This window comes from Natator depressus, chromosome 1, assembly GCF_965152275.1.
Source record: "Natator depressus isolate rNatDep1 chromosome 1, rNatDep2.hap1, whole genome shotgun sequence".
Taxonomy (NCBI): domain Eukaryota; kingdom Metazoa; phylum Chordata; order Testudines; family Cheloniidae; genus Natator; species Natator depressus.
The window spans coordinates 100199253-100212564 of record NC_134234.1 but is presented as its reverse complement, the minus strand read 5'-3'; the positions used below and the strand labels follow the sequence as shown (position 1 = coordinate 100212564).

Here is a 13312-nt window from a genome sequence, read left to right as displayed (position 1 = left end):
AGAGGTCCAGGATGAGGGGACTGAAGAGCAGGAGGATGCACCTGAAGGAGACACCTTGGCACCTACGCATATCTCATCTTCGTCTCCATATGAAACACTCATGCCACCCCCCCCACTTCGGGGGATGACTTCATGTCCTTTCATGACATTTTTAAGAGGGTAGTGGACTCCCTCAACATCTCCTTGTCTGAGCTCCCTGAGACCCAACATCTGTTCACTGACATTCTCCAGGCTTCCCCATTAGCAAAAATAGCACTGCTTATTAATGCTGCCATAATGAACCCTGCAAAAACCATCTGGCAGATGCCAGCCACAGCCCCTCCTTCCTGCAAAAGGTCGGACAAAAAATATTAAGTGTTGGCAAAAAAGACTGAATTTCTCTTTACCCACCCCACTCCTAATTCACTGGTCTTGGAGGCAGTAAATCAGAGGGGCAAACAGCAACAGTCAAGATCCACCCCTTACGTCAAAGACTGGAAGAGGCTAGACCTCTTTGGGTGCAAAGCCTATTCTTCCACCACCTTGCAATTCCGCATCACAAATTACTCTGCACTGCTTGCAAAATACGCACACAACCTGTTTTCTACATTGTCATCTTTTATTGAACATCTCCCAGAGGACAGGAGAGAAGCGTATAAGTCCAACATTTCTGAAGGCTCTCTCATCACAAGGACGGTCCTCCAAGCCTTTCTCGATTCCGCGGACACAGCAGCCTGCTCCATTCTGACCTCCGTGTCATGCGTCAGGCATCCTGGCTCCACCAATCGGGATTCCTGAGGGAGGTACAGGCTATGGTTGAGGACCTACCCTTTGAGGGTCAGAAACTGTTTGCCGAATCCACTGATGTGTCCTTGCATACTTTGAAGGACTCCCAGGCCACCTTAAAGACTCCTGGCATCTATGTCCCTGGAAACAGAAAAAGCAGGGCAGGTTTTACAACCAAAAATTCTGGGCCGCACCATACTCTCAGCCCCAAAGACATTATATCCAACTCTGCAAACAGAGGCAGATAAGACAAAGGCAGAATCAAGACCAGCCTTCCACATCCCAGCCTTCTACCTCCAGGCAATCATTCTGAAGTTCTGGTTGAGAGCCCGAGACCTCTACACTCTCTACTTCCAGATCTCAACCCCACTTTAACACCATTCGGGGACCACTTGTCACCATATTACCTAGTCTGGAACAACATCACCACAGACAGATGGGTCCTGGAAATTATCCAGCAGGGTTACTCCATCCCATTTATTTCTATCCCACCTACCAATACCCCTTCCCCGTCCCTCTTCAGGACCCCTCTCACGAGCCCCTATTACAATAGGAAATAAACCACCTCCTGCAACTAGGAGCCATGGAACCAGTACCAGCTCAACACAGGGGAAGAGGATTTTATTCTCATTATTTCCTCACTCAGAAAAAGAATGGTGGATTGAGACTCATTCTGGATTTACACAAACTCAACAAGTTTGTGAGAATGCAGCGATTCAGAATGGTGATCCTATCGATGATAATTCCGGGATTAGAGAAAGGAGATTGGCTCCTGTCTCTCGGCCTACAAGACGCTTACTTTCATATCATCATTCACGCAGCACACAGAAGATTCCTGCGCTTCACTCTAAGACATCAACATTATCAAAACAAAGTGCTACCCTTCGGACTGTCAACCGCCCCAAGGGTCTTCTCCAAGGTAGCTCACTAGGGGTGATGATTTTTCCATACCTGGACAACTACCTGGTAAGAGCATCAACACAGCGGGCAGCACTAGATGCCACACAAACCACGATAGCCCTCTTTACGAACCTCAGGCTTCAAATAAATGTTTAGAAGTTCACCTTGGTCCCTGTCCAACAACTGGAATTTATAGGGGCCCATCTCGACTGCCTCACAGCAACACCAAGGTTACCCTAACAGTGCTTCCTCAACTTAACCACTCTGATTACTATGGTCACGGACAGCCCACAAATGTCAGCCAGGACGTGCCTACAACTTTTGGGGCACATGGCCACTACGACTTTTGTTGTCAAATATACCAGACTACATATGAGATGCCTACAAGCGTGGCTTGGCACTTGCTATATACCACACAAGCACTCCCTCAACAGGCGGCTCACCATGCCCTGCAAGGTAAAGGATTCCCTTGAGTGGTGGACATACCCACAAAATGTCTGCTCGAATGTCCCATTCCAACAGAAAGCTTCTACAATAACGATCACCAGGGATGCCTCCCCCATGGGATGGGAAGCTCACCTGGGCGACAACACGATCCAGGGTCATTGGTCAGCAGCAGAAGTCAACTTGCATATAAACATACTAGAACTAAGAGCAGTAGAAACGCATGTGAGCATTTCCTTCCTCTAATCCACAGCACGACTATCCAAGTCCTTACGGACAACACAGCACACACGTTCTACATAAACCGCCAAGGGGGAGCCCGATTATAGGCGCCGACTTTCCCTCTGCCCGGTAGGTGCTCGATGTCCCCCTGTGCCCCTGGCCCTGCCCCTGCCCTGCTTCTTCCTGCCCCTGGACAGCCCTCACCCCACCCCCATTCCACCCCTTCCTCAAAGTCCTCACCCCACCCTGCCTTTTCCCACCCCAGCCCTGCCCCCTTCCTGCCCCCATTCCACCCTCTTCCCCCAAGTCCCCGCCCCGCCTCTTCTCCACCTCCTCACCTGAGCACGCCATGTCTCCGCTTCTCCCCCTCCTTCCCGGAAAGTCCTAAGCACCACCAAACTGCTGTTAGGCGGCGGGCGGGCTGGAAGCACTGGGAGGGAGAGGGAGGAGCGGGGACGTGGAGCACTGGGGTGGGAGAGAGGGAGGCGAGGAGGGGGTGGGGGCAGTGGGAGCTTGGTTGCCTGTGGGTGCGGAGCACCCACTAATTTTTCCCCGTGGGTGCTCCAGCCCTGGAGCACCCATGGAGTTGGCACCTATGAGCCTGATCATACCCTCTGTGCATGGAGGCAATACACCTCTGGGTTTGGTGCATCTCCCACAACATAGACATCTCAGCATACTACCTGCCGGGACACCAGAACACCACAGTGGACCAACTGAGCAGAGATTTCTCACAAACCCACAAGTGGGAGATGGACTATGCAACCCTCACCGCCATATTCACCCTGTGGGAATTCCCTGCTATAGACCTATTTGCCACAGCTCACAACGCAAAGTGCTCTCAGTACTGCTCCCAAGCGGGGCTGAGACGCCACTCTCTGGGCAACGCCCTCCTTATGAAACGGGAGGCGCCGCTAATGTAGGCGTTCCCTCCTATTCCACTTCTGAGTCGAGTTATACACAAGATCAGGCAAGACAAGTCCAGGGTCATTCTCATTGTGCTTACATGGCCCAGACAAACATGGTTTCCATACCTCAGACAGATGGTAGTGAAACCATCTCGAACCCTCGCTTTAATATCTCACCTCCTGACACAGGACTCAGGACACATCAATCACCCCAATCTAGCTCTTCTCCATCTCAAGGCCTGTTTTCTCCATGGCTAATGCGTATTGACAAAGACTATTCTAAGGAAGTTAAAGACATACTCTTGAACAGTCACAGACTAAGCACACGAAAAACATATACACAGAAGTGGACACGATTTCGCACTTGGTGCGAGGCTAACCATGTTTCTCCACGGTTGACCCCACTGCCCAGCGTCGGCCTCACCACCCAAAATATATATTGGGTCTTAAAAAATTGGGGCTCTCCAACAGCTCCATCAGAGTACACCTCCCTGCAATCATCTCGTTACATGATAACATGGATGGAGGCACTATATTCACTCATCCAAGAACTAAGTGTTTTCTAAAAGGCATGATGAATACCTACCCAATGCTAAAAGACCCTACACCCATGTGGGACCTTAACCTCGTCCTCCGTTGCCTCATGGGGAAACCATTTGAACCCATAGCGACTTGTTCGTTGCTACGTCTATCGATGAAGGTGGCCTTCCTCTTTGCCATCATGTTGGCAAGAAGGGTGGGAGTGCTAAGTGCCTTAATGGCACACTCACCTTATACCACATTCTACAAAGACAAAGTGATCCTATGGCTGCAGCCCAAATTCATACCCAAAGTAGCCTCGCCCTTTCATCTAAATCAACCCATATACTCACCTATGTTTTTCCCCAAACCACATGCCAGCAACAGGGAGGCTGCTCTTTATACACTCAACGTCTGCAGAGCACTAGCCTTTTACCTAGAACAAAAAAAAACACTTAGAAAATCGTCTTGTCTCTTTCTCTCTATAACAGAACGATCAAAGGGTCAGACCATCTCTAAACAGAGATGGATATCGGGCTGTATCCATTTGTGTTAGCAGCAGAACAACCTCTGCTCCACCAGGAGTTCGCACACACTCCACCAGAGCGTTATCAACATCAATAGTGTTTCTCACTACCATACCCATCATGGACATTTGCAAAGGAGCTACCTGGGCCTCTGCTCACACTTTTACTAAACCTACACTCTCGAGCAACAATCAACTGCAGATGCACAAGTTTGGACTCTTGGTGCTAGCCACAATTAATAAACCAACTCCAAAACGCCCCCTCCACTGAGGGGCGCTGCTCCATACTCACCTAAAGGGGAGCACCCACAGGGACACTCGAAAAAGAAGAGAAGATTACTCACCCTGTGCAGTAACTGAGGTTCTTTGAAATGGTTGTCCCTGTGGGTGCTCCACTATCCCCCCTCATCCCCTCTACTTTGGGGGGATGATCCTCTGGGGTAGAGAAGGAACTGGGGTTGGTTGGCTGTGCACACGAGATAACTTCTCGGAGTGACATGAGACGGCTGCTGCACATGCGCAGCCAACTGGGGCACCGCTACTACAAATTTCAGATTACAAGTGCACGGCGCCAAGACACCTAAAGTGGAGCTCCCATTTATGGTTACATTTTGAGACCTAGCAGTTAGCCGGATTTTAATCCATTTAATACATGCAGTGTTAATTTTATATAGTTTTAGTTTGTTAAGCAAAGTGGTACCAAGTGGTACCATCTGGTACCAAGTCAATCAATTTACAGAAGTCTAAGTATATACATCAGTTTATTATCTTTATAAACCAAACTCGTAATCTCATCAAAAAAAGATATCAAGTTAGTTTGATAGGATGTATTTTCCATAAACCCATGTTGATTGCATTAATTACCCTACCCTCCTTTATTTCATTGTTAATCAAGTCCCATATCTGCCACACCATTATTTTGCCCAGGATCAATGTCAGGCTGACAGGCACAACATTAGCTTTCTTCCCGTCTTCTGGATCTTCTCCAGTGCCCTAAGATATATGTAAATTAACATTAATGGTGCAGTGAACGCCTTAGCCAGATGTTTTAAAACTCTTATTTAAAAATGTGTAACTGTGATAGCTTTTGTTTAACATCCTCCAGAGATACTAGTGTAATGAAAAGAGTGTTATCGCCATATGACGAGACTGCATCATCTGTTTTTTCCCAAATATAGAACAGAAACATTTATTGAACACCCCTTCCTTTTTTGCATTATTAGTGATAATTCTACCATTTCCATTTAGTAATGGACACCATTGTCAGGATTCTTTGTGTTCCTAATATATTTTCAAAACTTCTTATTGTCCTTAACTCTGCCAGTCTTAGAGTTCTTTTTCTGTCATTTGGTTTCCCTTATCAATTTTCTACAATTCCTAGCTTCTGATTTATATTCATTACTATCAACTTTCCCTGTCTTCCATTTGTTTTTTATATATATATATATTTTACAGCTGCCTTCACTTTGCCTCTAAACCAGGTTGGTTGTTTAACTAGCACGGATTTCTTCCTCATTTGTAGGGACTGTAGCTTTTTGAGCATCTAGTAAGATGTTCTTACATGATTCCTAATTATCATTCACTTTTTTCTCATTAAATTCTTCCTCCCATCTGATTTGGCTCATAATTGTTTTCAGCTTTTTGAAATTGGCCTATTAAAGAGCCGTGTGTGTGTGTGTGTGTGTGTGTGTGTGTGTGTGTGTATACACATAAATATATTACTGGTCTGGACTTTATTCTGCTTGTACATTATAAATGTGATCAAGTCATGATCACTCGTACCTCAGGTACAATTAATTAACTATTACAATTAATAGTTCTGTGACCAGTTACTTTTTATGTGTTAGGACAGGTTTTAATATAGAATTCCCCCATGTTGGCTGCAACACTTTTTACATAAGAACAGCCATACTGGGTCAGACCAGTGATCCATCTATCCCAGTATCCTGTCTTCTGACCATGGCCAATGCCCGATGCTTCAGAGGGAATGAACAGAACAGGGCAATTAACGAGTGATCCCTTCATTGTTGTCCATTCCCAGCTTCTGGTGCTTAGAAGCTTAGGTTTGTATCTCTGATCATCTTGGCTAATAGTCATTGATTCTTTTTTGAACCCAATTATACTTTCACCTTCACAAGATCCACTGTGACTGAGTTCCACAGGTTGGCTGTGTGTTGTGTGAAGTAGCACTCCCTTATGTTTGTTTTAAACCTCCTGCCTATTAATTTAACTTGGTGACCCCTAGTTCTTGTGTTAAGAAGGAGTAAATACACTTCCTTATTTACTTTCTCCACACCAGTCATGTTTTATAGCTCTGAGTCATATCCCCCTTAGTCATCTCTTTTCTAAGATGAAAAGTCCCAGTCTTTTTAATGTCTTCTCATATGGAAGCTATTCCATGCTTCTGATATTTTTTGTTGTTGTTATTTCTCTTTTCATGCCTCTTTCCTATATCTTTTTTGAGTTGGGACAACCAGAACTGCTTGCAGTATTGAAGGTGTGGGTATACTGTGGATTTGTGTAGTGGCATTATGATATTCTCTGTTTTATTATCTAACCCTTTCCTATTGGTTCCTAACATTGTTAGCTTTTTTGACTGCTGCTGCACACTGAATATATGTTTTCACAGAACTATCCATGATGACTCCAAGATCTTTTTCTTGAGTGGTAACAGCTAATTTAGACCCCATCGTTATGATTTCCTGTGTAGATTACTTTGTATTTGACACGACTGAATTTCATCTGCCACAATAGTGAGATCCCTTTGTAACAATTTGTGATCAGCTTTGGATTTAACTACCTTGAATAATTTTGTATCATCTGCAATCTTTGCCACTTTACTGTTTATCCCTTTTTCCAGCTCATTTATGTATATGTTGAAGATCACTGGTCCCAGTACAGATCCTTGGGAGACTGCTCTATTTACCTCTCTCCATTCTGAAAACTGACCTTTATTTCTACCCTTTGTTTCCTCCTGTCTTTTTAAGAAGTTACTGATCCATGAGAGGTCCTTCCCTCTTATACCACGAGTGCTTACGTAGCTTAAGAGCTTTTGGTGAGGCTTTCTGAAAGTCCAAGTACAGGATATCCACCAGATAACCTTTGTCCACATGTTTGTAGACACCCCTGAAAGAATTCTAATAGATCGGTGAAGCATAATTTCCCTTGACTCTTCCCCAACAAATTGTGTTCATTTATTTGTCTGGTAATTCTGTTTCTTAACTATCCTTTCAACTAGTTTGCCTGATAGTAAAGTTAGGCTTACTGGCCTGTAATTGCCAGGATCGCCTTGGGAACCTTTTTTTAAAAATTGGCAACACATTAGCTATCCTCCGTCATCTGATACAGAGACTGATTTAAATAACAGGTCACATACCACAGTTAGTAGTTCTGCAATTTCATATTTGCGTTCCTTCAGAACTCTTGGCTGAATACCATCTGGTCCTGGTGACTTATTACTGTTTAATTTATTAGTTTGTTCCAAAACCTCCTCTCTAATGACACCTCAATCCTGGACAGTTGCCCAGATTTCTCACCTAAAAAGAGTGGTTCAGGTGTGGGAATTTCCCTGACGTCCTCTGCATTGAGGACTAATGCAAAAAATTCTTCTAATTTAGCAATGGGCTTCCTTTTGAGTTAGGAAATTGTCATCTAAACTCTTTTATTATTGGCAGCATGACACCTTCAGTATATGTCACTCAGATTGAAGTCCCCCGTGATCACACAGTTTTCTTCCTACATATTAGAAGATAGTTGTGTAAAGAAATGGTTATCCTGGTTCCTAGTGTGGTTTGGTGGTCTGTAGCAGACACCAACTAATACCCCATCTTGTATTTTTTCTGTTAGGACATTGATCCATAAGCATTCACGATCATTTTCTTCTGTGTTATCAGTGACTCGGAAACAACTAATGTCATTTTTGTCATAGAGTGCAAATCTCCTTCTCTTTTTGCTCTTCAGTCTTTCATAGATCCATTGATTTTAACATTCCAATTGTTCGAATCACCCCACCAGGATTCAGTAACACTAACTAGATCAAATTTACGTTAATAAATGAGCAGTTCCAGTTCCTTTTTTGTTTGTTACCCAGGCTGCTAACTAGTGTATAGGCAATGCAAGAATTTCTTCTCTTCATTTTCTCTGGTTCCTTGATTAATTTTGTTTTCAACATCTTGATTTTGTGCTACCTGAGCGCTCATCTTTTTTTTACCTTCCGCTTTTGCTATTAGTTTAATCTCGTCCTGATTAGTCTAGCTGGCCTGTCCCCAAAGAGATTGGTCCCTCTTCTACTGAGGTATACTAAGTGTTCTTCATTTTCAATGTTTATTTGTAAAAAAAAAATTCAGGAATTTCTCAGTGTTTGGAAAATAAACATTAAAACTGGGATGAAATTAGGTTTAAAAAAATTAAAATGAAAAATTGAGGGGACAAAGAAAAACAAAAAAATTTCATAATATACACATTTTACTATAGTATAATTGAACCTTTGAACATAAAAAAGTTATTTTTTGTCTCTCTTAGAGCTAGTAGTTGTTCCAGTAATCCTGGTTGGCATATGCTCACATAATTTTCTTCTAAGTATCCTCACTCATGTTGAGCCTCTTGCTATACTGGAGGTAGTCCGATTTTGAAAATAAATGGTCTGCATCAATAGATCCAGCAGGTACACTCAAAGCTTGCCGTGCCACTTTGCTGAAGTTGTGAAATGTGTCTTGATAACTGGTCCAAAAAGCCAGCACATCTAGTTTCACATTGTCATGGTTAGGCATGGTCATGTAAGTAGTAAATTCCTTTTTCAGGTTTGAAATTTAATCTTTAGTGGCAAATGGTTGAAACATTCTGGCATAATGGTCATAGTGTGCTGCAAAATTCACCTTGAGGAAGGGGTGCAACTACTGGATGACATTCCAAAAAGAATCTTCAGCACCAAACACTTTGGGGTTCAGATTGCAGGCCATGGTCTTCTCCCATTTCTAGCTGAGTGCTGAAGGTTTTGAATGCTTTTTTGGTTTTCTCCTGATCTGGAATTGGAAGGATTTCTGAAACAGCTGGGTTTTCTCGCCGTTTGTTTCTCCTGCAGTTTTAGTGCTCAATTCGCCTGAAATTTTGGTTGTCAGGAGCAGGTAAATGTGTATTGGCAAACGTGTTGGCAGTAGTTGGAGAAAACACACAGTGTTTTCTGTGTGTCACACAGTGATTCCAAATTTCAACAATGAACATTACCTAGGTGCGCAGAATCTGGCCATCATTTTTGTTATTTGCCAGTCTCTTCAGAGTTTCTTCTTTAGAACCAACAAACTCAGGATGATCTAGGAGATGCATTAGAACAGTCCACACATTATTTACATGACAGGCAGTGAAGTACAAGCTCATGCACTGAGGTTGCACAACAGGGGTAGCTAATTGGCAGTTGGCTCTGCACTCGTCTCACACTATATAAAACAAAGCCTTCAACTTGTTCATATATTTGAAAATGGCCCTGAATCCAGTGATGCGAGATTTTAGCTCTTTCATTTCTTCCATAGCAGTAGCTGCTGGTAGTGCAATCTTAATCAAACGAGCAGGATAGGTAATACATAGCAGCTCTGGTTTCTGATTTTTATCTCCCGTGCAAACTTAGCCATCTAGGAAGCAAAATCTGTGTTAGTTGTGGCCACGTTTTCCCAAGTTAGTTGGTACATCTCAAACATGTCAGTTATTGCTGCATCAACAAAATGTGTGTCAGCAGAGGGTGTGAATGTCACATCAGCACAAAACAATGCAGGTTTATTTACTTTGAAATAAAAAACGAAAAGAAAAGGCCAAGAATTGGACAGTCCAAAGCATCAAGAGACTTGTAAAAAATCAGACTAGATACCACATTTCCATCAGTTTAGATACTAAAGCATTGTCATTTTCTTTCAAATACTTAGGAGAGAGGTTATCTGCATTAGGGAGGGTTTTTGCTGCTGGACAGTATTGTCGTTCAAAGTCACCAATAGGCCCTTCTGCAATTAACAGCAGTTGTCCTGCGAAACAAAGAGCACGCACAAATTCATTGACACAATCATGCTCTGACCTCTCTTTCATTAAAGCTGTGGTGAAAGCTCCTGATATTGACTATCCTGAAGCTCACTTTCTTCTTTAAGCTTCTTGTGTCACTTGCTTTCAACGTGCTCCTTTATTCTGTTGGCATGAGTACTGACCTCAATGCTGCAGTACATGCAGCACAATGCATCCTCTTCACTCTGATCTTTATTTTTCTTGAAAATTGCAAAGCACTGGTTTTCTTGTTGGTAGTCAGGCATACATTTGTGTTTTTGTCTCATGTTTACCTTTTTACTTTATCTGTTGAGGATTGATTGTTTAAATTCAGTGCCACACTAAATGGATGCAAAGAAATAGGTGGGTAGCGTCTCCCTGTGAACCAATCGTAGTGTGATATTAACGTTTTTTGATTTTTCCAGTCTCCACCGTGTGTGTATTCTGTGTTTTACACTGCGGAACTGCTTCAGTCTCAGAGCTGCAGGACACAACAATCCTGGACTGCATTAGTGTTTAACAAAAATAAGTATCCGAAAAAATATTGAGTGGATTGATAAACGGGTGTGAATTAGTAAAAACCTGAACTCCTTTAATAAAAAAACCTGGTAATTTAACAGTGAAAATAGGTAAAAACAGAAAACGTGGAACATTAGGTATACTATAAGGTCTCCTCACCCCATAGAAGGTAGATCAATGTTCCATGAAAGCAAAACCCTTCACCCCTGCGCCACTTACTGAGCCAGTGATTGACTTCCAGAATCTTCTGCTTTCTGTCTTCCTTTGCTTGCGGGACAGGAAGGATCTCACAGAAGATGGCTTGGATATTTTTCTTCAGAATGCTTCCAAATTCCCTGAAGTAATCTGTTGTCTGCAAGATATCCCACAACACAGTGTGATTAGCTGGCTATGTGTGTGCATTTTTGTAACAGTGAAAATCTATTCATGGTCTTTGCAACATTTTCAGATGTTAATTTCATTAACTGGAAAAGAAAACTTTTCATTCTTAGCAAAGAACAGGGAGAGAGAGAGATCGAGAGATCCCTCTTCAAGACTTCTTGCATATACCGCTGGAAGTTTTTTGAGTTGTTTGAGTTAGAAGGATTAGGAACATGGGTGGAATATATTTTTATTTCTCATTAAGATAATTCAAAAATGGCTGAGGGGATTTTTCTTAAACTTTCTTTTTTTAAAAAAGAAAAGTTTAAAAAGGAAAATTTCAATCCAAAAGGGACATTGAAAGTGAAAAATGTTATCATGAAAATAGTTTTGCTGCCTTCATAAATGTGAATCCACAAAAACAAACACTGTTACAAGAGTACTGATAAAAACAACAAGGAGTCTGGTAGCACCTTAAAGACTAACAGATTTATTTAGGCATAAGCTTTTAGGCACCACTTCTTCAGATGCATGGAGTGAAAATTACAGATGCAGACATAAATATACTGACACACGAAGAGAAGGGAGTTACCTCACAAGTGGAGAACCAGTGTTGACATGGCCAATTCCATCAGGGTGGATGTAGTCCACTCCCAATAATAGATGAGGAGCTGTCAATTCCAGGAGAGGCAAAGCTGCTTTTGTAAAGAGCCAGCCACTCCCAGTCCCTATTCGAGCCCAAATTAATGGTGTTAAATTTGCAAATGAATTTTAGTTCTGCTGTGGACTGTGCAGGAACAGCAGAAACACCCCTCCTCTTTTGATCATAGGTGTTTGAAATCGCTGAGATAGTTGATCAGATGTCACCCTGGGGCATGCTGCGGATTCCAAGGCCTCTTATTATGATTCGAGCATTCCGGATATATTTTCGCTTTGAGCTTCCAAGAACCAGGATAACAAATATTTTAAAGTAAGTGAATAATTTATCTGTAAACATCATTTAAAATTAAAATGTTCTTTAACATGATTGTATAAGCAGCTGGGAGGAGGATTAAAGAACCAAATATAAAATCTGATTGTAAGATTTAGACCTGGACAAAAAAATTTGTCAGAATTGTGCATTTTTGAAAAATATCAACTGCCAGTATAAGAGAGACAGAAAACCGATAATGTTTTTTGTGAGAATTTTTGATCTGCTCCGTTGACCTTTACATATTGGAAGGAGCATCTAGAGATAAGTGTGGGTGCTCCTATTACATATATCTTTTTTAAAACAATAAGACACACATACACACTAAACTGTAATAAATATCACGCATAGCACGTGATGGTAATAGCCAGCTGATACACTGTAGAGCAGGGATCGGCAACCTTTGGCATGCGGCCCATCAGGGAAATCTGCTGGTGGGCCGGTTTATTTACCTGCAGCTTCTGGAGGTTCAGTCAATCGCAGCTCCCACTGGCCGCGGTTCACTATTCCAGGCCAATGGGGGCTGCGGGAAGCGGTGCGGGCCAAGGGATGTGCTGGCCGCCGCTTCCTGCAGCCCCCATTGGCCTGGAATGGCGAACTGCAGCCAGTGGGAGCTGCGATAGGCCGAACCTGCGGACACTGCAGATAAACAAACTGTCCCGGCCTGTCAGCAGATTTCCCTGACGGGCCGCATGCCAAAGGTTGCCGGTCCCTGTTGTAGAGCTATGTGATAAATAGCGTTTATCAAATATGTTTACCCACTTCATCTGCACTCTGCCCACTCTGCACTCACCCAGATGCTTTGGGATTGCTTCTGACATTTCAAACCACCCATCAGCTTCAAACATCCAACAATTTATCCACACCAAAAAATGCTCAGCTCGACACAAAAATATTTAGTCTTTTTTTTCAGAGTTGTCTTCTCCGCCCCACACTCTCAGAAACTACACTGTGCTGAGGCCCAGTATGGATTAAATTTAGTCCTGGGCCAATAGCAGGTGTTAAGGCCTGGTGTTTCAGGTCCAATAAAGATTAAAAATGGGAGTTGAATCCCTTGGAGAAGAGGAGATTTCCAGTTTTTAAATAGGATACATACATCTTTTATCTAAACCAGGAAGGGCCTGGATTATCAACCTTAAAATCATGACATTATTTATG

General features: G+C 42.8%; 1 protein-coding gene across 4 annotated transcripts in view; it reads left to right on the top strand.

Annotated features, from left to right (window-relative positions):
* The window catches only part of NALCN (sodium leak channel, non-selective), a 350272-nt gene that overhangs the window by 43888 nt on the left and 293072 nt on the right, over positions 1-13312 (top strand). For all 4 annotated transcript variants that reach the window (XM_074963156.1, XM_074963170.1, XM_074963152.1 and 1 more), the window contains one exon: positions 12015-12154. In XM_074963156.1, the coding sequence (XP_074819257.1) occupies positions 12015-12154 (140 nt within the window). The remainder of the gene's footprint in view (positions 1-12014; positions 12155-13312) is intronic.